The 27,563-nt window shown below is 36.0% G+C and overlaps 2 protein-coding genes across 3 annotated transcripts; one reads left to right on the plus strand and one right to left on the minus strand.

The window, feature by feature from the left end:
- The first annotated feature begins 312 nt into the window (after positions 1–312).
- Positions 313–4,074, plus strand: LOC113315428. 2 transcript variants are annotated; one of them, XM_026563710.1, is made up of 3 exons: positions 313–406; positions 1,464–3,582; positions 3,683–4,074. In XM_026563710.1, exons 2-3 carry the CDS (start codon positions 1,583–1,585, stop codon positions 3,729–3,731), a joined length of 2,049 nt encoding a protein of 682 aa, XP_026419495.1. In that variant the 5' UTR covers positions 313–406; positions 1,464–1,582; the 3' UTR covers positions 3,732–4,074. The 2 variants fall into 2 exon arrangements, with proteins under 2 accessions (XP_026419495.1, XP_026419491.1); XM_026563706.1 differs by having other exon boundaries at positions 3,703–4,074.
- Positions 4,075–4,142: 68 nt separating this feature from the next.
- On the minus strand, positions 4,143–7,456 carry LOC113315422 (probably inactive leucine-rich repeat receptor-like protein kinase At3g28040). Its single transcript, XM_026563698.1, has 2 exons — positions 5,877–7,456; positions 4,143–5,779 (listed from the first exon to the last, which is right to left on the minus strand). Exons 1-2 carry the CDS (start codon positions 7,361–7,363, stop codon positions 4,300–4,302), a joined length of 2,967 nt encoding a protein of 988 aa, XP_026419483.1. The 5' UTR covers positions 7,364–7,456; the 3' UTR covers positions 4,143–4,299.
- Positions 7,457–27,563: the final 20,107 nt, after the last annotated feature.

A 27,563-nucleotide genomic window follows, 5' to 3' on the forward strand; every position in this document is an offset into this window, starting at 1 on the left:
GTCGCCCGACTGAATCTGTGTCTGGTGGCCCAGATAGGTTATCCCGCGTGACACTTCCTCCATTTCAACTTACAAACATTCATTTTTGTTGGTTTGGTTATCCATTTTTGGTGTCTTTTTTTTTGTGCTGATAGCCAATATAGGGCTATTAGGTTTGAGAATCCAATTCAATCCATTTTTGTTGTTTGTTCGTTTCATTCCATAGTGGGCGCAAAATTCGAGAAATTGCCCTGGACTCTAGAGGATAAAATTGTAATTTCGACATGTCATTTTTCCAGCTAGTGCCCGCTAGGAAAAAAAATACTGGTAACAGTGAAATCCTCTTCTTCTTCTTCTTGAGTGAGTCAATTTTGAAACCCTAAATCCCAACTCGAACCATCAATTTCTCCCATTCTACAATACATCTGTAAGTCTTCTAACCCATTAGAATTGATTCATTCTGTGATCTCTACATAGTTTTAACTAGATTGATTGATTTATTTGAGTTTTCTCTATAAAACTTAAAAGATTTCATCTTCTAATCTTTGTTGGATATTCTTGATTTCGTTGCCAATAACCTTGAATATTTACTTTACTTAAATAGTTATGAATTATATGTAGCATTTTATCCAGTTTTCATTAAAGTTGATCAAATTACTGTGATTTTTTCATGCTGAAGATTTGACCCAGCAGTAAGTATGTTTCAAAGAGTTTAATTTTAGATGTGGGGTTTGATATATCTCTTTATGGTTCTCATTAATTTGATCTAGGAGAGTATTAGGCATTGATAGTTCCGACATTGTTACAATCCATATGGTTTAATGACAGAACTAGTGTATTCTTTAGCTGTGCAATGTTAGTACCTAGTAATAAGTTTTCCTTGGATTTTGTGGAGTGATGTAACTTGGATTGCAATACACGTAGGAAGCTAGTGTAGAAGACTTTTCGAAGTTGTCGATAGTTGATATAAGAATCTTGCTAGTTACCTTAACACAATGTAGTGTATCACAAATGTGTTTAAATCTTGTTTAGTTTCGACGACTTTAGAAATATTTCTTCAGAATTAGAAAGTCGGACAAACTCTCTTCATAAGATTTGAGTCTGCTTTTCTTGAGGCCAAATGGTTCTTTCCTCAGTTTGTTTGTTATTCAGGAGTTTCATTGAGTGGTGATTATGTCTTTTGAAAAAGATCACTGTAATATGTCGATGTCACATACCTAGTCTATTCATTATACAGATCCTCTAATCTATAGTGGTTTTCAGTCTTTGTTGAATTTCTGGATAAGAGTTCGCTCGCTGGACCTCCACAACAAATGAAAATTTCAATTGTTGCCTACTGTTCTAGGACATGTTGCATTTGTATGAATAACCATGTTGGATACTTCGCAAAGTATTTTGTTTATATTGTTAGAAATCAAGCTGGATTAACTTTTGCTAAAGATTTTCCGTGAATATTGAACCGTTACAGCTTGATCATTTTGCAGGTATAAGCAGTCGAAAGTGATTTACATGTTATACGAGTAGACGGATCTGCTCATATTTAACAAGTGGCACATTTGTTCACCTGTATGCATCTCTTTCAGGATTAGTTTTTAGCTTATTCATGGGTACCCCATCCGGGAAAAATATAAGTATGACAGGATCAAGTGACCAGGATGGTAGTACTGTTAATGATGCCCCTTTGTGGAGACATGTGGTGAAGTTAGATAAATCTCCTGGTGGAGGAGGGAACAGGTCTTTCAGATGCAACTTCTGCAATATTATATATAATGGATCATACTCGAGAGTGAAGGCACATTTACTTAAGGTTAAAGGCCAAGGGATCAGAATCTGTCCAAAAGTTGATTATGAGTCGCTTAAAAGTTTGCACAAGGAGCACGCTAGCTCAGACCAAAAGAAACTTGTCTCTACAAGCACTTCCAGTATATATGAATCTCCGTTGCCTATATCAAGTCATTTTATGCAAGTGAAGAAGAGAAAGACGGAAGATGAAGAAATTTCGCCTACGGTATTTGATTCTGCCGGTAGAGATGAATTAGATAAAAAAGCTGCTAAGTTGTTCTACTCTAGTGCCCTGCCATTTAACCTAGCCAGATCACCTTATTGGAGAGACTTTGTTACATCTGTCGCTAACAGCAACTGTAAAGGCTATTCCCCTCCAAGTTACGATCAGTTGCGGTTTAATCTACTGAAAGATGAAAAAACACGCATAGAAAGAATGCTCGACAAGGTAAAATCATCTTGGGACCAGACAGGGGTTTCTATTTTGTGTGATGGCTGGACAGATCGAAATCAGGGATCCCTTGTTAATTTTATGGCAGTATCTTCGAATGGGCAGTTCTTTTTGAAGGCCGTGGATGCTTCCGGCAAGGGGGAGGACTCGAAGTTTCTGTCTCAGCTCTTAACGGAGGTGATAAATCAGGTTGGTCCAAGTAGAGTTGTTCAGATTATAACTGACAATGCCTCTGTTTGTAAAGCAGCAACTTTAAGTCTAGAGGCAACATATCCTCATGTTTTTTGGACTCCTTGTGTAGTTCATACTCTGAATCTTGGACTTAAAAATATATGTAACCCTGAATACAGCATAGGAAACACCCAAAGATATGAAGTGCTTAAGTGGATCCCTGATATTGAGAGCGATCTTGAGAATATTCGAGATTTTATAGTTGGCAACGAGTATTCTTCATCATTTTACAACAAGTATGGTCAGCTGAGGTTGTTAAAGGTTCCTGAAGCAAGGTTTGCTACAACAATTGTGTTAGCAAAGAGGGTTAAGGAGGTCAAGGATGCCTTAATGAAATTGGTATTTGATATTGATTGGGAAATTTACAGTACTAGCGACAAGGAAAAAGCTCAGATTTTCTCTACTAGGATAAAAGACGATTCATGGTGGGGAAAAGTCGATTATCTTATAGAGTTTACAGAACCAATAGTTAATATGATGGGGATTGCAGATACAAATGAAGCCATTCTACACAGAGTTTGGGAAATGTGGGGACTTATGCTGGAACAAGTACAATCCGTAATTTTCAGGAATGAGAAAAAAGATACTCTTGTTGATAACTCTGACTTTTGTAACGCAGTTCAGTCTGTTTTGGTTGAGAGATGGGATAAAAATGATACCGCTTTGCTATGCTTGGCTTACTCACTTAACCCGAAATATTACAGCCATACATGGCTTAAAGGTGAGTGGGGCACACGTCAATGCTTAGCACCCCATCAGGATCCAGAAATAGCTGATAAGAGGATACTTTGTTTCAGGCGACTTTATGATAATCCTAACCTGCTGAGACAAATCCAGAATGAATATGGAAAATTTGCGACGGGATCTGCACCTTTTGATCAGATGGAAGCTTTGCAATTAAGAGACGATATCGATCCAATATCATGGTGGGCTAACTTTGGATCTGGTACACCTCTCCTACAATCCCTTGCATTAAGGCTTCTTTCACAGCCAGCTTCATCCTCATGTTGCGGAAGAAATTGGAAGACATACTCAATGATTTATGATATTAAGAGTAAATCTGCTTCAGCTCGGTCTGAAGATCTAGTGTATGTTCACTCGAACCTGAGGCTCATGTCCCGTAGGACAGAAGATTATGTGTAAGTCTATTGGTCTCTCTCTCTCTATTTGAGTTGAATTTATACATTTCTTTTGATATTGTTTTCAATATTAACCATATGAAGTTAAAGATATTGACAGCTTCTTGTGTGGAATTATAGCAAAGGCCCGACGAAGTTTTGGGACATAGTGGGGGAGGACAGTGATCTAGAAGGGCAACCAGAACTTGATTTGGCTAATTTGTCATTAGATGACCCGGTTCTGGAGCCAATGATGTTTGATGAGGAAGAAGATAATGGGATGGAAATGTTGAATCCAATTGGGACATCGGGCTCATTTGTTGCAGGAGATGAAGAAACAGATTGAAGAAATACACATGTCTTTGGACTCCAGCTTGCAATATACTTGCATTATTTTTGTACTATGTTGCAACAAGCACTTGACTTACTGTATAAATGACCACGATGAAAGATCTTCAAAGGTTTAATAATTTATAAAAAAATCATTCTCAGGGTTTGAGGTTCGCTTCTTTATATCTCTTTTTTTCTTTTTGTAGTGCGACTCAAACTCAAGTATTGCAGGAAATTTCAGTTCTGCTGTGGTCAGAGAATTAAATTTTCGGCAATTAGTTGGAGCTAAAATCACTTACATGGGAACTTTTTCCTTGAAAAATACAATGGCGAATGCATTACAGTAAGATACAAAAAAATTAGACAGCTTTTGAATAACACATTGTTACAGTTCTTGGTTTGTTTTCCTCAGAATGCTTCCATGTGCCGTGGGATTGGGGTCTTAATAACTTGTAATATTTGCACAACATCTGACATTGATGGTCTGCTAGAAGGTATCTGAGATGTGCAAACTAAACCCAATTTGAGAACTGGCAGAACTTCTTCCTCAGGATACTCTGTCATACTCGGATCAACGCAGTCCAACATATTCCCTTGTTCAAGAAGAACTCTAACATGGTCACTGAGTACTACTACGTCATCTTCTCCGTACTCTACTGGTCTTCTCCCTGTCACAAGCTCTAAAATCATCACACCGAATCCATAAATGTCGCTTTTCTCATTTATTCTGATGCTTTGACAGGCTAATTCTGGCGCCACGTAGCCCAGTGCGCTCTGAAATCTACTACTTATTACGTGCTTATCGAGCTTTGTAAGTAGTCTTGCTAGTCCAAAATCTGATAGCTTTGCATTGTAATTCTCGTCCAGCAAGATGTTGCTCGGTTTCACATTGTAGTGTATTAGCGGCTGATGGAAAGCTTCATGCAGATGGGCAAGTCCCTTTGCAGTTCCAAGAGCAATCTTGAATCGATTTGACCATGACAGACAAGGACTAGATGGAGATCTCTCATGAAGTTTCGAATGCAAGCTTCCGTTTGGAGCGTAATCAGCTATCAGAAGCAGCAAGCGAGGTGTCCAATAATAACCCTTCACTGTCATCAGGTTTGGGTGCTTCATTTTTCCTAAAATTCGAACTTCTCTATCGAAATCTTCTGGATTTTGAAGTATATTTGATGTCACCAGCTTCTTTATGGCCACACTCCTTCCTTGTCCACCTATTGAAGCCTTGTAAACTGTACCAAACACTCCTCTTCCGATCTCAGAAGCTTTATTAAGTAGTGTTTCAGCATTATGGTCCCAATCTTCAGATGATTTCGAGTCGAACAGAACAAGTTTACCAGCTGAACTAATATCTGATGCTTGAGAACTTGAGCACATACTTTCCAGCGCAGTATCAACAAATGCTAGCCTTCTTCTCATAGAAACATTAAGTAGAGTTATCACAACAACACCAAGAATAATCAGTAGAGCAGCGGATATGGCAATTATGGCAGAAACACTGAAGAATCTATGTTGCCGGGATTGTGCAGACTCAGAAAATCTTGGTCTCGAGTTACCAGCACCACCCATTTGATTGTTGTAAGAACTTGGGTCAAGGACTAATGGCTTTGAGACATTCATCTTACAAGGTCCCTTCAACAGTGGTGAACATATGCCCAAGTTACCTTGCAGTGAACTTCTTCCTAGATTCGTGAAAATTCCACCGGTAGGAAGCCTGCCAGTAAGCCTGTTATATGAAACATTCACTGCAACAAGATTGTCTAAGCCCCCGAGCTCCTGCGGAATTTCACCGGTTAATTCATTTAGTTCCAAGTTGAGAACTGTAAGCTTCTTCAGCTCCGACAACGTCTTTGGAATTGAACCCTGCAAGCTATTGTTGGACAAGCTCCTGCAAGTAAAGGTGCAATTCATTGGTGTAAATTGGCATTTCACCATTAAGTTAAACTATTGAAGAATGTGCAGTTAAGGTTGAGGAAAAGACTTACAGCATGTAGAGTGACGAACAATTCCCAATCTCTTCAGGTATTGAACCTGTCATAGAGTTTCCATCCAGCTGCAGGATGGCTAAATCCTTGGATTGACATAACTCTTCAGGAATTGACCCATATATCGCATTGTTACGCAGGTCTAACATGGATAAATCCGGAAAGTAACCTCGTTTAAGAGCCAATGTTGAATGAAGCTCATTCCAAGATATATTCAAGTACTGCAAATGTGAAGATAGACCAATCTCAACAGGAATAACTCCTGTTAACTTGTTCTGCGAAAGATCCAACGCGAGAATAGAGTCGAACATTCGGTTTGAACCTGGTGGAATTGAACCAGTTAATTGATTCCGCGACAAGTAGACTTCTGTCAGTCCCAGCTCAAACAGACTCTTAGGAATGCTCCCGGAGAGTTGATTGTCTGATAAACTCAAATAACTCAACGATTGAAGATCACCCAACGATGCAGGTATGTTTCCACTGAAAGCATTGCTGGAAAAATCCAAGTATTTGAGGCTGTACATGTTACTAATCCATTTCGGGAAACCGCCGGTTAGCTTGTTATTCGATAAGCTGAAAAATGTAACAGATTTGAGCCTTTGAAGTAAGGTTGGAACTCCTCCAGTGAAGAGATTATTGCTGAAATCCAAATGAGTTAAATGTGGACATAACCCGAAATCTCCAGGTAAAGAACCGGAGAATTGATTTCCCTGCAAATGCACTTCTTTCAAGATGTGAAGAACATAAACACCATTTGGAATGAACCCTGAAAATAGATTGTTTGAAAGATCTATTGTTCTCAACTTCTTCAGCATCCAAATCCCATTAGCAAAATCTACACTGCCAGAGAGATGATTGTTGGAGAAATTGAGATTCGCCAAGGACACACATTTTTGAAGAGAGTAAGGAATTGAACCTTCAAGAAGATTATCACTCACTGAAATGTAGTTCAAAGAAAGACAATTCTGAAACAAAGCATCCGGGATTTCCCCGGTTAACGAATTACCCGAAAAATCAAGAAACTTGAATGAACTCAGATTGAACTCAACAAGAATTCTCCCAGAAAACTTGTTATTACTAAGATCAAGCTTTTGAAGAGAAGCAATATGAGAAAGCTGAGGACTAATATTACCAGTGAAGTTATTATGAGCCAGAGAAAGAGACTGCAAATTCTCCAACTTCTCTAATCCTCTATTCAACTTTCCTGATAACCCCAAGTTATCTAATGAGACCCCAATGACTTTACTATTTGTTGAATCATCACATTTAATGTAGTTCCATGAACATGGGTTCACATCATCTTCATTCCATGAGATAAGATTTGAAAACGGGTCATGAAGATCTGATTTGAATACTATTAAACCCAATACATCATCATTGAGTTTCAATGAGACTTCATTGTTATAACTTGTTGATTGTTGCAATAAAGCCATTAATGTAAATGAGATGAAGAACAGTTGCAGACCCATTGCAGCAGGTAACTTCATTTTGCTCACTCTTACTCTGTGTGTGTTATCCTGCCATGAATGAATGAAAAACAGCAGTGAAGTGATGATAAGTATACTACTAATAGTCCTACAACAAGAAGACACAGTAACCAAATAATTCTAGTTGTAATGGCCGTTAAATATTACATACTGTTTGTACTGTACTTGTTCAAGAATAACTGTGAATCTGTGACCACTAGCGATTGAGAAATCTATTGCCCAAACTAACCTTAAATTTCTGTAACTATATTTACTCCACTTCCATTTAATAAATACACGGATAGTTCCACTTCTTAGACTTTGACAGTTAAGTGTGTGTTCTTCGAGTGACTTTATGACCCGGATTTTCGCTCCCAAATTCTTTTTAAGGACGTGATGTTAAGTTGGTTTTGAAAGCCAACTCTGGGATTAATCCATGGTAAAAATTTCAAGATTTCTCTAAGTGGATTAAAATCAGTTCTGTAAGTACTGTATAAACTACCACTTAGATATATTTGTCCAACAATCAGTAATCACCTGTACCTACTGCAATTTTAGCAGCATTGACTGCACAGTTACTCTTACACAGTTCTCACTTGGTACCTCTACTGTTCTACATATTGACTTGCCAGCATAAGTATCCAAGAACAGGCCATGGTAAAAATGTCAAAGGCAGAAAATATATCACTTGCATACCTCTTGATCTAATGAGGGTGAAATGGGTGTTTCCACTATACGATGACAACCGACGTGCAGGAAATCGAATCTTATCTTGTTTAATTTTTTTTTTTTTTTTTTTTTGCATCACCTCAATCTTGTAGGAAGCATTTAGAGTTGGAGACAGAAACAAGAATAGGACCAAGTTGGCTCACAACCCAATTCCAAGATCTTAATTTGTCTCACAATTTCGCTGGCTGTAGCTTGACCGTGCATCCCTTGGTTTGTCATCCACATTACTTATCCTTTGTCCCATTGCTGCCTTATCATTTTCATCATCTGTTTTTACCATTTGAGAATTTTCTAAAAATAGATGTATAAAAATGTAAAATTTTCTGTATTTTTGATCATTTTTTAATGTGGTCCATGGACTAGTTTTTTTTTCTTCTTTTTTTTAACCACTGCTACTGCTTTACATGTGAACTCTGACTTTATATAAAACTCGTCCAATATTTGTCTCATTTTGCAACAGCTACTGTTCAACTTTTTAAATGTTCCACTACTTTTGGATTTCATGGTTCATGAAGATCTTAACAAAATTAGTTCTTATAATTGACTGAGAACCAACTATAATAAACACAAAGGGCCATTTCTTGCCCACTGAATTTTATACAATATGGCTTAGTTTTCAACCAGTCGGCAATCCGTGCAGCAAAACAATTACTCAAAGGTACCATCATGATTGTACCTTGCTATAAACCAAGGTTCGAAAAACGGGTCACGGCCCAGATCACAGGTACTAGGCGTGACCGTTATAACGTGTTTTGACGGGTGTGAGCACGTTTTGGGTCAAAAACGCGTTATATAGGAATAAAACGCGTTTTTTTGACGTTTTTTTTTTTTAAATAACGGGTGTGATAACGGTTAAATAAGAAAAATAAATAATTTGTGATCTGAATTTCCTATGTAACGGTAATTACAGCTGTGAAAACGGTTACAACGGGTCTAAATAACGTTGTTACTACGTTTTTTCATTTTTTTTGGTTTAATTTATTTATTTGATTTTTTATTTATTTGTTTATGGATTTTTAACATACAAATTTATGGATATCTAGTAAAATTCACAACCCTAAGTCTATGACTTATAATAATGCATTGTAGTTATCGTCTACCGACAATATTTATACACGCATACTATCACTATCCACTTGATATGTTCAAGTTGTCACTCGAATAGTTCAATGCATTCCCAAATATTTCAATAATGCATATTCGGATTCAAAAGCAGTCAAAACTTTGTTGTCAAATAATACTCCTAGGCTTTTAGCTATTTGCTACAAGACTAACCAACAAGGAATGCAACAGGAGGAGAGTCAGAGACTAGCTAGAGAAAAAGAGAGTGAGAGAGGGAAGTCAGGGAGTCGATTTATCTTTTTCTTTTTCATTTGGAGGTGTGTACAGTATATGCTACATGTGGTCTGTACTTTAGAGTTCAGACTCAAAAGTTAAAGAAATAAAACAAAAAAAAAAAGTAAAAAGAGTAGTTGGTTTCATGATCAAAGACATAGCTAGCCTGTGCTTATATACGCATGCAACGAGATTCCAAATGTTTCAAGAATATTTCGATTTGCTAGCTATTATGTCTTCTTGCCCAAAGGAATGCTTTAAATGGACAAGAAGAGAATTGAAATGAAATCAATACCTCTGGTTCTCTGCTTCTTGCTCAAAGGAATGCTTTACATTTTGAATTTCTCAAATACAAGTTTAAGAGGTAATATTAATTATTTTTTGTAGATTTTTCATTCAATTAGAGATATAATTTATTAATACGTTATTAATTTATTTATTATCGTTTTTTTCTTTCATGATGTTAGAGTAGTGAATATAGATGTTTGAGAAATATCGATGTTTTTTTCTTTCATGATGTTTGAGAAATATTTAAGAAATGTTAAGTGAAGAAATATTCATTCTATTAACGTATATTTACTTAATAAATGTTTCATTTTTATCTAAGAAATGTTTTAAGAAATATAGATTTTTTGTTCATTTTATTATCATTTATTTAAGAAATGTTTTAATAAATGTTAATATTCATAATTAAATAGTCCATCAACTTGAATCAGTTGGCACGTAAAAAATCATTGTTTCTTTATAAAAAAATGGCATGATGAATTGATGTATGGTATGTTTGTATTCCTGTTCTCAATCATGAAAAAATGAGAGGCTACACGATCCTTAATTTCAACTTTTAATATTCAAGTTGAGTAAATGACTAATGCAACTTGTGATTTCTAATTATAATGCTACTCTAACCATTTTTATATTGATGGAATATGTCCACTTAACTTGTATTTATATATGTCACTTATTGCTATGTGAAATTTCCTACTTACAGAATATAATGGAAGGATCAACATCTGCAAAACGAGATGTTTTTCATGCATATTGTACTGTAATGAGTGATGGTAAAAAGTTGAAGTGTAATTTTTGTGAAAAAGAAGTGTCTGCGGGAATTTCGCGTTTCAAAATGCATTTGGCACAACAAAGAGGTACAATTACTCCCTGCATGCATGTGCCACCTGAGATTAAAAATTTAGCAAAAGTATGGGTGCAAGACAGAAACAAAGAAAAACGGCAACGAGTACCAGAAACTGAATATGAAGATACAAAAATTCAAGATATGTATGAAAATGAACCGTGGAACCCTGTGCATGATATAGATGAAGAAGAACAAGCGCCGGTAACACAAAAGAAAATGGGCGGGTTATCGAAGTTGAAGAACCTTTTTGGACGAAAAAGTAAGAATACTAATGCCGGAGAAGGTACATCACAGCGTCCACAGGCCTCTATGGACATACCTAGTTCTTCAATGCGTACACCACACCAAGCACCTAGGATGTCTGTAGATATGGGAGGACAATATAATACTAATAGGGATTCTCAACCTAGCATGGCGAATTTTGGGAGAAGTAAAACATGCCGGGAAAAAGGTGATTCTTCTGTTGGACGTTTTTTCTATGCTAATGATATTCCTTTCAATGTGGCCAACTCAACTCAGTACCACGAGGCATTCAATGCAGTTGCAAATTTCGGAAAATCATACAGAGCTCCGGCTTCCTATAAGTTGTCGAACCCATTATTAAGGCAGGAAAAACAAAGGATTCATAAGGATGTGGTGTCGGTCCAACGAAATTATTGGAGAGATTATGGGTGTACACTCATGTCAGATGGTTGGAAAAACAAAAATAACCATACGATTGTAAACTTCTTAGTTTACAGTGGCCATGGGACAACATTTTTGAAAAGCGTTGACATCGAGCATAATCGGTTGACAACAGAGTATTTGATGAGTTTGTTCAGACCGGTTATAGAAGATATTGGTCCGACAAATATTGTGCAAATAGTAACTGATCAAGGATCCCAATTCAAAGCCGCAGGTAACTATTACAACTTAATTTAATTACAGTTGTTTATTTTTATATATTATTAATTCATTTCTCATTTTGTTTTAATAGGTATGAGATTGGCCATAGAGTATGGTACATTTTTTGGGTACCTTGTGCAGCTCATGTGTTGGATTTAATGTTGGAAGATACTGAAAGGTTCCCCTTTGTTAAAGGTGTGATTTCAGAAGCTAGAAAAATCAGTAAATTTATTTATAATCATGGTTGGGTTCTTGCTAGATTCAGACAACATTCTGGGGGACGCAATCTATTGCGCCCTGGCTTAACAAGGTTTGCGACAAATTTTATCGCAATCAAAAGTATCATTGATCAACGTAATGCAATCGAGAGTCTTTTTGTAGACCAAGAATTTGTGAACTCGCCAGAAGGAAAAACTCGTACGGCTAAAGATGTGAAAAACATTATTTTGAATGAGATGTTTTGGCACACATGCCAAAATGCATGCATGATGGTTGGTCCTTTATTGAAAATGATCTGTTTCTTGGATTCAGATAAACCTACCATGGGTTATTTGTTTCATGCACTTTCTACATGTGTGGAAACTATAGAAAGGGGTTTGGGTAAAACTCGAAATAATTCTATTGTAGGTGTGATTAACCGACGATGGAAAGATCAGTTGAGTTCTCCTCTTCATGTTGCAGCGCATTTTCTGAATCCATATTATATCTACAACCCAGCAGCCAATCTCATCAACAATGAAATTTCTCAGCCCCAAATTTGTCTCAGTGAAGTTATATCAAAAATGATTAGTAGCCCTCAAGAACAAGCGACATGATTGCTAGAGGTGTGAATTTTTATTAACAATTAATTTCGTAATTATATGAATTTCTATTCACAGTTTTTGATATTTTTAGGCGGGAAGAATGCAAATGATGCAAGGCCAATTTGCATCACCATCAGCAAGATTGGATGCTCTGCAAGGTGATCCTGTAAGCTGGTGGTTGTCATACGGTGCTCAGTTTCCATCACTCCAAAGGATCGCGGTAAAGATACTAAGCCAGACAAACACATCGTCTGGATCCGAGAGGAATTGGAGTGTGTTTGAAGGAATTCACACCAAACTACGCAACCGTTTAGTTTCGTCAAGAATAAACGATTTGGTATATGTTCAGTACAATTTAAGATTGGAGCAGCAAAGAGTTCAAGGTAAAGCAAAGCGACATAACATCGATGTCCACGGTGTTCATAGCCTGCTGACAGATGAAAATATGCTTGATTGGATAGTAAGGGATGATGAAACACCAGTTTTACCTCAGGAAGAACATTGGTTAAATGAATTGGAAGAGGAAGCAATTAATAATCCAGAGCCTCTCCCTCCACCATACGAATGGCATGATCCAGAAGTTGAAATCTCATATCAAAGGTTGCCAGTGAGTAACTTTGTTTATGACTTTGGTAACCTAACATTTGGAGACAATACACAAGGTCATGAAAATGAAAATCCCATATACAATTCTCATTACACTGAAGATCGTCCAGAAGAAGATACCCGAGGAATTAATGAAGAGTATAATTCCAATATTAATATCAATAATGAAGTAGATAATCGTAATGATAATGAGGAAGAAGACTATGGTTATGAAGATGACGATACTGTTAACTACGACAGCCAAATGCATTACGCGAACCAATATGAGGCGGAGGAAGAGGAGGAGGAATCAACTGAGAATCGTCGAGAAAACAGAAAATACTTGAATAAGTCGGAAAAAAATGCCGGTACAAGTTGGTTTGTCTAAGTTTAAAATTTCAAGCACTACTGTCACTAGGTTACTTATTGTAAGTTTATAAAATTTGAAGTGTTTAATGATTATTTATGAAATTTTAGTTGTAAGTTTGAAATTAAAAATTGTATAAGAATTTCTCCAACTCAAATTTTTTTTCCTTAAAAACGGGTTTAACCGGTATGAAAACGGAAAATACGGTGTAAAAAACGTGTGTTAAAATGTTATTTAGAAGAAAAAAACTGAAATATTAATTTTAGAAAAACGGTAATCACAGGTGTGAAAACGGTTATAACGGGTCTAAATAACGCCATTTTTTCCTATTTATCGGTGTTATTTAGGTAAGCGTGTTGGTGAGCCTCACGGGCACGGTATATGGGCGTGAGCGTTATAACGGACGTTTTTCGGAAAAAACGGCCGTTTTTCAAACCTTGCTATAAACCCGTGAATTGTCGGCAAACTTTTAACTCATTATATTGGTATTAGTTCAGTACTTATTTTTCTTTCTCTTCCATGATGGCCATCAAAAATTATTATGCTGATAAATTTCGAATTCAGATCCACTACACCAAAACCAGGATTTTGTAACAGTGCAACCTGTCACAGTTTATTTTTCAGTCACAGATACACCTGTGATAAGTCCTGCAACAGTTATAACTGTTATTAAATTTTGTATTCGTGATAATACTTAGGACTTTTATTAGTCACAATAATATTTGTTGATAATTATCTAAACAATAACAATTATAATCAGAAATGATGATTCCACCCAAAATTTTCAACACATTTAAAACAGCCCCAAATTTATCATTCTTAGAAATTTTCTTGTCACAATTTTCCCAACATTTTCACAAACTAACAGTTGTATTTAATTTTTATAAATCAATTTTTTTTTTCATTTTCTTAATATTAGAAAAAAGGCATCAAGACTAAGTCAACAGTCCATGACTTAGCAGAAAGTTGACTTGAACAAATGTAATCCCTTTTGTATCGAATTTTGTCCAGACAAATACAAAATAAGAGAACTCTTCCTTCTTTGTTCTTCGTGCGTGCCGCCATTGAAACCCTCTGAGAGTGTAAAATTTTCTGAAAGTTAGTCGTTCACCAAAAGAACATCTGAATTTTAATCTAAACCCGATCAATTTTAGCTAGGTTATATATTCTGGTATTCATGTCGATTGATTTAACCTAAGTTGTGAACGATGAAGATGAAGAAGATGGCTGAGATTTGATTCTGGTGAAGATAAATTTCGTTGATTCTTCCATTTCTTCGGCAAGGTAAGTGATTATGAGTTCCAAATTTCTTAGGAATGAATTGATAATTTGTTTTGTTATATGAAATTGGGTGAAAGAGTAATCATTGTTTGTAATCCCTAATCCTACGGTATCTAGTATTTGTATTCCATTATCCTAGTTGGAAGCTCATATGAATCCCCGTACTCAATCTAAGATGATGTATAATTTTTAGTAGGTTAAGTGTTTGATGAACTGTGTTACAGAATCCAAAGTTGTTTCCTTCAATTTTCATTAATATCAGTAGGTTTAGTGTTTGATCCCAAAGTTGTTTGTCTTAAACTTTCAGTAAGTATAGAAAATGCCAAACAATCGCTTGAGACATGGGTTTGATTCATCTTGGAGAGTTCTGATCCAAACCATAATCAGAGTTGTCTGTTTCCCTTTTTAGTATTACTAAATTAGAAACGTGGCAATGTGCTTAACTTTCGATATTTTTTGAATTTGTCAGGCTAGATGAAACTGAAGAATACATGACCTGTTCATTGAAAGAAGGAAGTTATTTAAAATCTTGATATTTAAGACATATTTTTAGAATGTCGGTTTTTGTGAATAAAGCTTGGATGAATGAACCAGACATATTTATCAAAACATATAGAGATGGGGTTAAATTTTTTATGAATTATGCAGCTACATATGGTAATTCGGACACAACATATTCTTGCCCATGCTCTAAGTGTCAAAATGGGAAACGTTTGGAAATTTGGGAAGTGAGGAAACATCTTTCTAAGAAGGGTATTGACAGGAGTTTATGTTGTTTGGTTCTTTCATGGAGAAAAAGAGGGTGATAGTACGATAAGACGTCCAAGTGGTAATTTTATACCAACTGAAATGAATGATGAGCAAGCTAGAGAATGTGTAATAGAAGATTTGGGTTCCTTTGTCGATGCTGCTTATGGAGTTTTTGATCGGGGTGATGGTGTTAGTGGTAATGAAGAAGTTGAAACTGAAGAATTTGTTCCTGAACCAGATTTGGGAAAGCGATATTACAGGTACAAACAGTTGTCTGAAGACAAGTTGTATCCTGGTTGTAATACTAGCATCCTAGCTGTAATTGTGGAGCTGCACAATGTGAAGAAAACATATAAGATTTCATCTGACTGTGTAAATAGTTTGTTGGGTGTGATAAAGGGTTGGTTGCCGAAAGGAAACAATTTGCCAGTAAAATACACAACGATAAAGTCGATGCTTAAAGATCTGGGGATGAAAGAAAATTCGATTCATATGTGTGAGAATCATTGTATTTTGTATTACAAAGAGTAGTAATCCTTCCCGAACAAAAAGACTTTGATATGCTGTATATTGACATTTAGATGAAAATTACGCGGAGCCTAGATTAGGTGCTACCTAGTTAGTGACTAGCATTTCTCTTATTCTCCAGTAATGCCGAGTGGCCAAACCTGTACCAAGTCATTTCAGTTTCCACCAACACTAGGACAGCGTACAATTACTGCTCTTAATAAAATTTTACGGAACAAATGTGTTTTCACTTTCTTGAATAATTGAATCAGTCATCATGTCAGTCATTGATTGTTGAATACCATTTTTTTCATCAGCTTGGGTTTTTAAATATTAAAGGCTTGATGGTGAGGCACATGCTGGACAAATTACGCGTCATTAAAGGGCTGCATTACTTTGAGGAGCTCTATGGCAGCTCAGAGTGTTAGCTTTGAATAGTTTTGGGTTAAATTTCATAACTAATGGAACAATTATGTTGTACTTGTATTCCTAATGAATGTATCAATCTTCTTTGAGAATGCATGAACTGCAGAATACAAAATAAGAAATTGCAGGCCTGGGTTCCAAGTTCAGTTTTAATTGCATTACAGGCATGTAAACTGGAATCCAGGTCCACGAAAATGTTCTGGGCTACCCATTTTTTTTAATTGTAACAGAAAGAATTGTCACGGTTATAACTGTCACACAAATTGTGAAGAAAAAACAACACGCGTCATCTTAAGACGTGACAAAAGGAAGACAGGTGTCCTCTTAGTAACTGTTACAAATTATTGCAACAATAACATTGTTACTATAAGCGTGGCAAAAAAGGCACGTGTCGCCAGAGAAATCGTTGCAAAGATTCAGTAACAGTTATAAGCGTTGCTGTAAATGTGACTTTTAAAGGCACGTGTCATACTTTGAATTGTGGTTAATAGAGAGTAACAGTTAAACCCGTTAATATAAAAGTGACAAAAAAGAAACGTGTCGCTATCATAAAATTAGGCCAATTGTGGCTTTAGTTATTGTAACGCTTTTCAAATGTGACTTTATCTTCGTTTTGTCACAGATAAAATCGTTACAAAACACAATCACAGTTATTAATAGCGGCCTAGTTAGTGCGTTTATAACCGTTACAAATTCAATTAGTAGCGGGTAAAGTCTGTGACAAAATCATGGAAATGGTGTAGTGATCGTTAAAATATTGACAACCATTTATTTCAGCTTAATTTTGTTGGTCATTGGTAGTGACTATAGTGAATCATATACAAGTGAAATTTAACAATAATATTTCTTATAACACTCAAAAACTTTTTGGCGATGTCAGAGTTGCCATTAGGATGTTAATCGAGAGGACAAACAAATATCAAAACTGACAGTCCTCCACTCCTTTCTGTAATTTTTTATTTTTTGATTATTTTTATCATTAAGATGCATGCAACAGAATATACAACTGCAAGAAGAACGTGAAACTCTTATACCTGTTAATTTATCACAAACCACTGAAACAAATGTTTATCATTTTTCTGTTTTTGAAGCATAATAAATATAGTTTTATGACCTATAGTTGAAAAACGCCTGTAAATTTTTTAGCAGAATGTTCTCAGTCATTCTCGCTAGAAACCACAACCAAGTTACGTGTTTTCTTGCTTTAACACGATCAGCAGCGGTGTCATCTTGTCCTAGCTTATGCCCTAGCTTAATTTTCCATGATTCCATTCTGTCTTCCAAAAGTACGTCGTTATCATGACTGACTGACCGCTAAGAAAGAAAGAAAGAAAAAAATTGTAGTTTTGATTCACGTGATTTGAGGACGATAGGACGATCATTTGTTTCCGTGAAGAAGAAGAAGAAGCCCCATGGTATAATTTCTTTTTGTTCTCTTCTTGTGATGTTCTTTTGGATTCTTTCCCTTGCAACTATTTCACTTTACCAATGGTTCTCTACCATACAGTGCACCGCAGCAGTAGTACCATGTTGCATATAGTCTCAGCTAGACCCTAGGTAGTCCTATAACCTTATCTCAGCGATAGTCCGTTAGAAACAACTCCGAAGGTCATATCAGCTTTTGCGTCAAGTGACCTGAATAAAGGGGTACATGAGCTATGAGGTCCTTCATAGGCTTCTCGTGTGTCTTGACTAGATCTGCTGTTGTGGTGTCATGTGAGTGACACTGAAAAATGAAACCCACTTTAATATTCTCTTAAGCAGGAAATGTAAAGGAGGTACTGTGTTGGGATGGAAGGGAATGTATAGACAGATTTGGGTGGTGGTGTGGTGGTGTTGGATTTTTTGGATTCAATTTTGCTGGATGATGTTCATGTCTTCTCATTATCATCCTTGTGATGTGATGATCAACCTTCAAACACACATGCATGCATGATATGTACAGGACAACTTTGTCCCATTCTTCATCTTTGATGCATGGGACCACCACTTATTTAGTCATCTTCTTCTCTGGCGGTGGTGGACCTAGTTATTGTGTGCTCCAAAGAACATGACCCCCCAGTAAACCGGTTCTGGGAAGCTAGAGTTACAGTGGTTCTATAAACTTTGCAATGTGTTTGGATTTTCTTTGAAGCAATACAATTGGTTTTGGAATCGACGTTGAAACTGAAAGTCACGGTTTCATTCACTGTAGAGGGGAAACTCCGGATATCCTGAAAGCCATTGGATGTTTTCTTGAGCTGTTACCATGCATGTCCAGAACCAACGATATTAAGAAGCAGAAACAAAGAAAGAGACAAAGGATGCAAATAATTTCTCATCTCCACGATGGGTTTGTCCCTCCAACTCAGCTAGCCGAACAACGGACTGAAACGGGCAATTTTTATAGCGCTTAATGTTTTTTGGATGTAGCTAGACATGCATTATTTCCTCATGAAAGGACAGAAAGGCATTGGCAGCAGTTTGGGCCTTCCAAAACACTTTCGGTAGGTGAACTCTGATCATCTCATGAACAATGTTAGATCTGGATTCCATGAAGCCCAGGGAAAATGTAATTTGCTAGTTCTGCGATGTGTATGCCTTTTTTATTTTATCTTTTTCATTTTATCTAACCATGGCTTCACATAGACCTTCACAAGCTAAAGACCGACCAGAATAGTCGACTAACACAAGAACTTTCAATGTTGTTAAGAGCTAGCTAGCTTCATAAAGTCACCCTAAACCCATATAGTCTAACTCTAATCTTGAGTCACCGGTGAATCATTTGATGGAAAAGAAAGAGCCTGAAAGTGTTATGAACTGTTTGAATGCTGGTGTTTCAGCAAAGGAGACTGATGAGGCTCCTCTTGTGGGATGCAGGGAAAGACTACCATATAACCCAAGAAGCAGAGACCAAGATCTTTGGCAAGAGGCAGATTGCGAAGAGGTGAAGAAAATGAGCAAGATAAAGATGTCGGGAGTCATATGATAATGGTAGTTGCATTTCTGAAGGGATTCACAACGGTCAGACTTTAAAATAATTGCGGTTTCTCGAAGTTGCGACCTTTCCAGTGTTCACAAGATCACTGAACCACAACGTTGTTGTGAGTCTAAGCCGTGCATAACAGAGTTGGATCCATGCGTTGCAATTCGGACTAGTATCATCTGACTTCAGGAGATGTGCTCCTTGGATTGCTTGGACTGCTGATTCTAACCTATCCATATATGATCATCCCATAATGTCATATTATGCAATTACATTATATCCAAAATTTTGATTATTTTTCTAATTTCATGATAATTATCTTGCTGGAAAATATTCTATTCGGGTAAACATAAAATAAGAGCTAGCGCCAACATGGCATAGTATGGTTTTGACTAAAAAGCACAGCACCGCACTGCACGCCTTAAATTTCAGCACGACGCAAAGCATGTTAGACCACTACACCAAATTTGGGTTTTTGTAACAATAGGATTCCTAACAAAATCTTTTTTGGTAACTCTAATAATCTATTATAGATCTAGCAACTCATATAAAAAGTTAGCAAATTAAGAATTAGTTACCATAATTTGGAATTAATTCATAAAAACTAAATAACTATTGAAAGTGTGAGATCATTAGTTATACACCCCTAACACATTTTACACTAAATCACTATTACTAATATTCCTACCCAAAATCCATGTATACCAAAATCCACCCCATTTTTATAACTCTTTGTCATTTTTAGTAGTAACACAATTTTACATAGCTAACACATTGATTTATTTTAAAATTTAGAAAATGTAAAATAAAATTATAGGATTTTATAAATCTTTTGTTTGGAACCAATTTTAGTTTTAGAACCTGAGAACAACTTATATCCTGGAACCAAAATGATATGGGAACCGTAACCTAACTTGGCTATTTTCCCAAATCTTCTAAGGACCGAAACCACACCCGACACAACTCTTTCAACCATTACACACCTGAAGAACTCGATCATCTTTCTTCCTTTATATCAGTTGAACTCAAATCCGTTTAATTTTTGTCTCCCAAATACCGATCTATCTAGGTTGAAGGAATTAGAGGATTGAATCTCAGTCAATCAAGGAATTAGGAGTTTAATTTTGATCTCCCAAATCGTCTAATTTTGCTGAACTTGATCAATTACAAGTTGGTTTTCTTTCTTTTTTTGTTGCTTTAAGATTGTCTAAAGTCTCTCAGATTTCATGCTATGCGAATTGGGTGTTGTCTGGATTATTATAACATTGGGTTTAGAAATTGGATTTACATTAACTAACCTAAATGCATGATATTTCCCAAAATATGTTTGCTTTCTTTAACGGATTGATTGAACATATGGTAAATTTGTGGAATGCTCAACGCCTGCAAAGGTAGAGTTAACTTCAGTGAGAATTCCTAGACTTAGAGTGTTTAGATTAAGCTACAAGACAGAGTTCAGTTGTGATTTCTTCCGAGGTTTTGGTAGGCTTTTGATGTGAAACTTGAAAACAAAGATGAGATAAATTAAGAGCGACCAATTAGTGGTTAAATTGAAGTACTAGCTTATTGGTCTCTCAGTGAGGAAATACCAGAAATCAACACCTTGTCTTATGTAGTTATGTGTTGAAGCTCAATTTCGATATACATCCACAACCCCATTCATCTTTCATTGTGCCCTGCGCTAATCATTTTGGTGTTCATTATCTCTCAGGCTCCGTTGTGTTGTTGATACATGGGCATAATCATTATGGTATCCATTCTGTTTAATTGCATTATTCTATCACTTTACTTCTAATAAACGCATCAGTTGTGTTATTCATTTTTCATTGTTTACCCCTTTTTTCTGAGTGTGGATAGGTCATTATGTGTTTGCTTATGGTTTTCTTAGTTCTGATGTACTAGGCTGCCTCACAACATTTACTTGTATCATTGGAAACCATTAGAACTGACAAGATGTGCTTAAACATAATAGTTATAGGGATGCCTGATCTTTTTTGTAATTCCATCTTTTTTAGGTCTGGGTAGTTTTCAGTGTTTTTCTAGTGGCAGCAATCTCTAAATTGTATGAAATTTGGCGACAAATTCAAGCTGAGTCCTACGTTCATGGAGGGCCTTCCAGTGATGCATTGTAAGGTCAAACCAAGTTTCGATTTCCTATGTCGTCAGCAAAAGGTGGATTACAAGGTTTAAGACTCCAGCTTCCGCTTCTTGGTCACAATTTTGATGAACTAGGTATATGGCACTTGGAGTGCATATCTGGTAATGTACTAGGTTATGTTTCAGGAAGATTTAATATGTATGACAATGCATGAAGTTACTATTCTACATATGACTAAAGGCCTAAAAGATTGTTTGAAAGGCCAATTTTCTAATGGTATCGAATGGTTTTAATTTCTCTTGCAGAATTTGTAACTCTGGGGGAAGCTGACTCATATACTATTTCCCAGCTACCTCAATGAGCTAATGCCCTTCTTGTTCATAAGTACAGGGTTGCGGGTCAAGAAAGGCAAGTAGTATGTTCTTTGTCTCAACTTGTAGAACGTGTTTTCTCTGTCTTACCTTAGTTCGGTAGGTAACCTAGATGTTAATCATTTGTGAAGCGTCTCTAGGTTTTGAACATCAATTTTTGCTGTTCAGTGAAGATTCATTACAGCAGCGGAGCTCCTTCTCACCTGCGCAAGAGGTTTCTGTTTTGATACTTTTCATTCACATATTGCACTACGACAAACTATAGTTTCATACATAGTATACAATTCTAGTAGAACTCCCCCTTCTTGGGTTTTTATTCATGTAAAATTTCTTCTCATGTATTGATATTTCCTCACTAGACAGAGTAATCAAGGTTCTGGTAAAGAAAAAGGAGGTCCAAAGTTTCCCATGGATGAACTAATTTGTAGTGTCTGCTTGGAAGAAGTCAATGATGGAGAAATCGGATGGACCCTTACATCTTTGCATCAGATGTGACCTCTTGATTCATCACCATTAAAGCATGTACCTATTCATGTTGTTTATGTTGTAGATGTTATATGCTCTGTGCTATTTGTGGCCCTTGTAGGGTCTTAAATTCTTGTTTGTATGAAATTTCAGAATTCAGTATATCCATAAGAAGAAGGTTTCAGTCCCCAACATTATCCAATGAAACATGTTACATTGCAGTTTGTCGTTTTAACTGAATCTGGACTTGCAACCCTGTTTTACTTCTTGTCAGGCAGCTTGATTTCCCCGTCATTTATTTTTATCACTTATGCAGGAAAGCATTAGCATATGTATATCATTAGTTATGTAACGCCGGAATCCTTTTAACTGAGTTTTCGTTTCTCTCTGGTGCTGTTACTGGCAATATTCACCGAGTTCCTAGTTACTGAACTGCGTACTAATTTTTGAGTGTTCTAGATTCCAATTAGATGTCATTATTTATTTGTTGGAAGTTATAGGAAAGATAAAGCTGCTAGTAATGATGATTTTGAGTCGATGCTAATTGGCGATTTTGGACACATTTTTTATGTTGACATCTTTCGGGTTTTACAGGCAACTGGATCAAAAGTTTCGCAGTTGGAGATGAGATGCTCAAACAGAAAAGGAAAAATTTGGACTTGGAATAAATAATACATGGTTTTGTAAAATGAGTTGATGAATTTTTTTTAAACAAGTTTATGGATGCCAAAGAAAAGATTGTAATTGATCAGTAGTAAACTTGTGTTTGCTTCTATTTTATTTAATCTTAAAAAGAGAACATCAAGGGATCTATTTTTGCAACATCAAGCATGTTTTCCATGGTTATTGTGACGAAATATGAAGGATTCTCTCTAAAGAAATATCAAGGATAGCAATTTTCCCAAATTATTATCATCATATGGATTTCTTCTCATTGTCAACAGTTATTTGGGTTTATGCTGGATTTTCCAATGGTAGAAAGCAATTTGAAATTTAATGCGGATTTGCCTCGCATTATTCAGTGGTTATTGTTACTGTAAATATCCTTAATTCGTTCCAAACAAAAATAAAATACATCTTCAAAATACAGATGCCCGGTATGCATACCGTTCTAATATGACCCTTTTGATCTTTAAAATTGATCTTTTAGAAAATTTCCCAAGCAAATAACTAACTGTTCACCATCAATATGCATACCTTTATAGTAGTCTACTCCCGGTCAGGTTTCGAGCTCGGAGCATCTTTTTTTTCTCAAGATCGCCATAAAAGGGTTTGTTCAAGGTTTCGAAGAATATTCCGATGGAATCTTACCTGTAAATGGTCAAATTCATCGTTCCTACGAAGTTTCCAACTTATAATAGTCCACTCCCGGTCAGGTTTCGAGCTTAGAGCATCTTTTTTTTTCTCAAGATCGCCATAAAAGGGTTTGTTCAAGGTTTCGAAGAATATTCCGATGGAATCTTACCTGTAAATGGTCAAATTCATCGTTCCTACGAAGTTTCCGACTTATAGTAGTCCACTCCCGGCCAGGTTTCAAGCTCGGAGCCACTTTCTTTCTCGAAGTCGCCAGAAAAGGGTTTATTCAAGGTTTCGGAGAATATTCCGATGGAATCTTACCTATGAATGGTCGGATTCATCATTCTTATGAAGTTTCCTAATTATAGTAGTCCATTCCTGGTCAGGTTTCGACCTCGGGCCACTTTATCTCTCGAAGTCGCCAGAAAAGGTTTGTTTAAGGTTTCGGAGAATATTCCGATGGAATTTTACCTATAAATGGTCGGAATCATCATTCTTACGTAGTTTCCGATTTATAGTAGTTCACTGGAGCTATAAACTGACAAGTGTTTTTCATATTATCCTTAATAACCTCCTCTATTGAATCAGAATCCTAAATCTACCGATATTGTTCATATTATCCTTAATGACCTCTTCGACTAAGTCGGAATCTTCACTGAAGCTCTAAATCTACTAATATATGTTACATTATCCTAAATAATCTCTTCTTCCACTCGGAATCTTCATCAGAATAATAAACCTACGAATATTTTTCATATAATCCTCAATGTCGTCTCCTACTATGTCGGAATATACACCTGATCACTAAACCTACCAATGTTTGTCAGATTTTTTTATTGATCTCTTCCACTTGTAAGTCTGAATCTTTAACGAAACCCTTAATCTATCGTCATTAAGTTTTGAAATTTTGTTTAATCGAAAAAGAGTAACAGTTTTTGATTTCATTTCTGATTCGTTCTTATATGTTTTTCGGATTTATATATAGTCAGAAGGTCGATAAAAATTTCCAAATTTATTCTGATTTTTATGTAGGGGTATGATTCGTTGACATGGTTATAATGACATAATCTTGACATGGTGACACCTTTTTCTCTAAAACATCTAAACGATGATTAATTTGAAGCTAAGATTTTGGTGACACGCTCCTCCTATAAAACTCTACATTCATACCAAAAATGAGAGTATTTCGAAATACGAAACTTTGGGTTTTGGTCTTACGAAAGTTCAAAAAAAACACACCTATGCTCAAAAGAAACACATTTGTCTTAATCCATGTGAGAACCCATTATTATTTGTCTACCGTTGATAAATCTCTGCAATCCGTATGAGGAGGAATCCAACGTCCAAAGTTTTTTATACAAAAACCTAAACTTTTTTTCTCCTCTAACTTTCCTCTTTCTCTGCTTTCCTTTCTCTTTCTCGGTCTGTTCTCTCCTTTCTAACTCCGCCTTAACCAAAACCCTCATAACTAATCCGTGTTCATAACCCTAAAAATCTTTGAATCCTTGTTAATCCGTGAATCAAAAACCAATCCGAAATCGAAAAAAAGCCTCTAATTGAAACATTCATAACCCTAAAAATTTGATTTTGTCCCTAAAATTAAAAAAACCCTTTTTTTGTGACAATAATTGTTCTTCGATCTATTAGCCAACGATTGAGGTATAATCCCGAGCTTAATATGTTGTTGTTTTTGATGATCTTGTTTGATTTTGATCTAAAATGGTTTGTTCTTTACTCTTTCTCAGACAAAAGAAGAATTAATAAACAAGAAGAAGACTATTGGAGCTTCAAAAATGTATAGTTTCATGAACCCTAACGCTGTCTATCTTCTTTGTTGCAATAGATGTTCAATTTTTATTTGTATTTGTTTTTTTCATCTCGATCTTAAACTAGGGTTTTTCAATTTTGGGATTTTCTTACTCTGTTAGTGAAGATGATCATTGGCTTCCTAGATTTAAGTAAATACCGGTCAGATATGTCTATGCAAACTTATAGAATCTGTGTTTGTCTTTGAATAACCAATTTCATATGATTTTTATGTTGTTCCTTGTTGATTTTTCCAGATGACTGATGAAATGCGAATAGATGGAAGGGTTTTACACAGAGTAATGCGAAGATAAGTAAGGAAGTTGGTGGGGAGTTTAGTTTGTTTGATGGGTCTATTACTGGGACTAATTTAGAACTTGAAGATGGGAAATTGATTGCTTAGAAATGGAGGTTTGGGAATTTACTCTGCGGTAATATATCACGTTACTTTGAGTTTATTTTTTGTTATTGAATTGGATTATGGATTTTTGATAGAATTGGTTGTCTTTGATTGAGACACTTTTCATAACTTTCATGTTTGATTTACAAATTTAGTTTATGGAAAGTCAATCTCTGCATGACTCATTAGAAATTCGTTTTTAGGTAGCCTCTTAGTGTCTACTAATACACGAGTAGTAACTGATAAGGTGTGTTTTAGTCAATAAATAAGATGAATATGTTCTCTCCCCTGCCCCCCTCAAGCATTTGTGTTTTATTTGTAACGAACTGGATGCATTAAGGTTCCTACTCGTTACCCTCATATACACCATTATTTGTACCACTAGTGTGTAGTGGGATATTTTTTTGTCTATGAATCTTGGTTGCTTTCGATATCTAGGAGTTATTAGCAGCTGCCTGCTGAGAGAGTTCTTTGGTGCTCAGCTTGTGCCAAGTAGAAGAAAGCTGGTTTAAATGAGTTATTAGGCTGGTAGTTCAAGATGATATTGCTATCTGGTAGCTTTCATTTCTGTGAAGAAGTTTCACTTTTAATTTTATATTTTTTGCCCCATCTTTGTATTGTTTTGAATGAGTCATATCTATCAGTCTTTGATGTCGTTGGCGGTTTTAAACGAGTCATATCTATCAGTCTTTGATGTCATTGGTGGTATCGTATTAGCAGTCCTATCATCTAACTTGGCTTTTTTGTTTTGTTTTGCATCGCCTTCCACTGTTTTTGATCTTTCTAGCTAATATTTGCAAGTTTTTGTCAATTGGTTTTAGTGATGGAATGCTTCTCTACCTGAGCCATTCGGGACCATTGGTAGGGTTAAGTCTTGGAGACAATATGCACAGCCGCATTGTTGATTCTCTAAAACTTGTCTAAGATTCAAAATGTGTGTGTTTTATACCCAATGATGTTGTTGTCAGCATTCAACGTTTTCTGAGCAGACTAGATTGCATTGGAAAATCCATTTTGGTCTTGTGACCCGATGCCATACGTACGTGTTTTAGGGTATTGAAAAATTCCAGTTGGGCTCACATGCTGAATATTCCGTATCAACAGAAATTCAGGAAAGTCTTATGAATACGCGTATTTCTATCTTAATTTTCTGAGTATGTATGATGATGTTAGCTTCTGCAGGTGACTTCCGTTTCAAAAACTTAGAAATACTGCTTCTGGAACTCACTAACTCATGTGAAATTGGCAAACCGTGACTTTTACACAAATAAATTTACATTTGCATCAGAAAGTCCTTCACATAGTTAATAGCTTCTTATGTGAAATGACATTGAAAACCATTGTGTCCATTCCACCCCCTTGAAGGGTTTCAAACAATTCTAATTGCTCTGCTTGTAGTTTAGGTTGTCCTCAGTTCATTCTTACGTCGTTTCTGTTCTACGTGATTTGTAGTTTCTTTACCCGTGTCACTAGTTCTGAACAATTTGGGTTTTGGTTTCCCAGATTTTGCCAGGAAACGAGCTAAACAAAGACTTGTGTAACCAAAACATCTGATGAGAACTGAGTATTTCTTCGTTGTGTATGCACTTTATAGGTTTATGCTCTAGTTTTCTCAACCATATGTCTTAATATTGGTAGTTCTTGTCTATAATCGTTACAACTTAAATACAACTTTTTGTTTGCTATTAACTTTTTTGGTGTTTCCCTCCAGGTACTTAAAAGGTAACTGACAGAAGATGGTGAAACATTGAAGGTATACATCAATACTCTCTCTGACTTTAGATCTTAATGTGTTTGGGATTCTTCTCTACTATGATCATGTTGATGTATATTTGTCAAAGAGAATTTGAGTGAATTAAAGTTGAACGTATTTCTTTTGTTGATTGATGAACAATTGACCGATTTAATAGTAAAACAGTGGAAAGTGTTGGAGCAAGTTGATCAAGAGCTGATGTAAAGAGATGTAAGAGCAGCATTAAGTCTCGTGAAGGAGTTAGCGGGAAACCTGGTGGTCTTTGTT

Source organism: Papaver somniferum, chromosome 1 (assembly GCF_003573695.1).
Source record: "Papaver somniferum cultivar HN1 chromosome 1, ASM357369v1, whole genome shotgun sequence".
Taxonomy (NCBI): domain Eukaryota; kingdom Viridiplantae; phylum Streptophyta; class Magnoliopsida; order Ranunculales; family Papaveraceae; genus Papaver; species Papaver somniferum.

Bases quoted from the DNA above. Each gene is read 5' to 3' on its own strand.
- LOC113315428 (XM_026563706.1), top strand. From the start codon at position 1,583: ATGGGTACCCCATCCGGGAAAAATATAAGTATGACAGGATCAAGTGAC. The intron at 3,583-3,702 runs GTAAGTCTATTG...GTGGAATTATAG, and splicing joins CGTAGGACAGAAGATTATGT to CAAAGGCCCGACGAAGTTTT.
- LOC113315422 (XM_026563698.1), bottom strand. From the start codon at position 7,363: ATGAAGTTACCTGCTGCAATGGGTCTGCAACTGTTCTTCATCTCATTT. The intron at 5,780-5,876 runs GTAAGTCTTTTC...CTTTACTTGCAG, and splicing joins TGTTCGTCACTCTACATGCT to GAGCTTGTCCAACAATAGCT.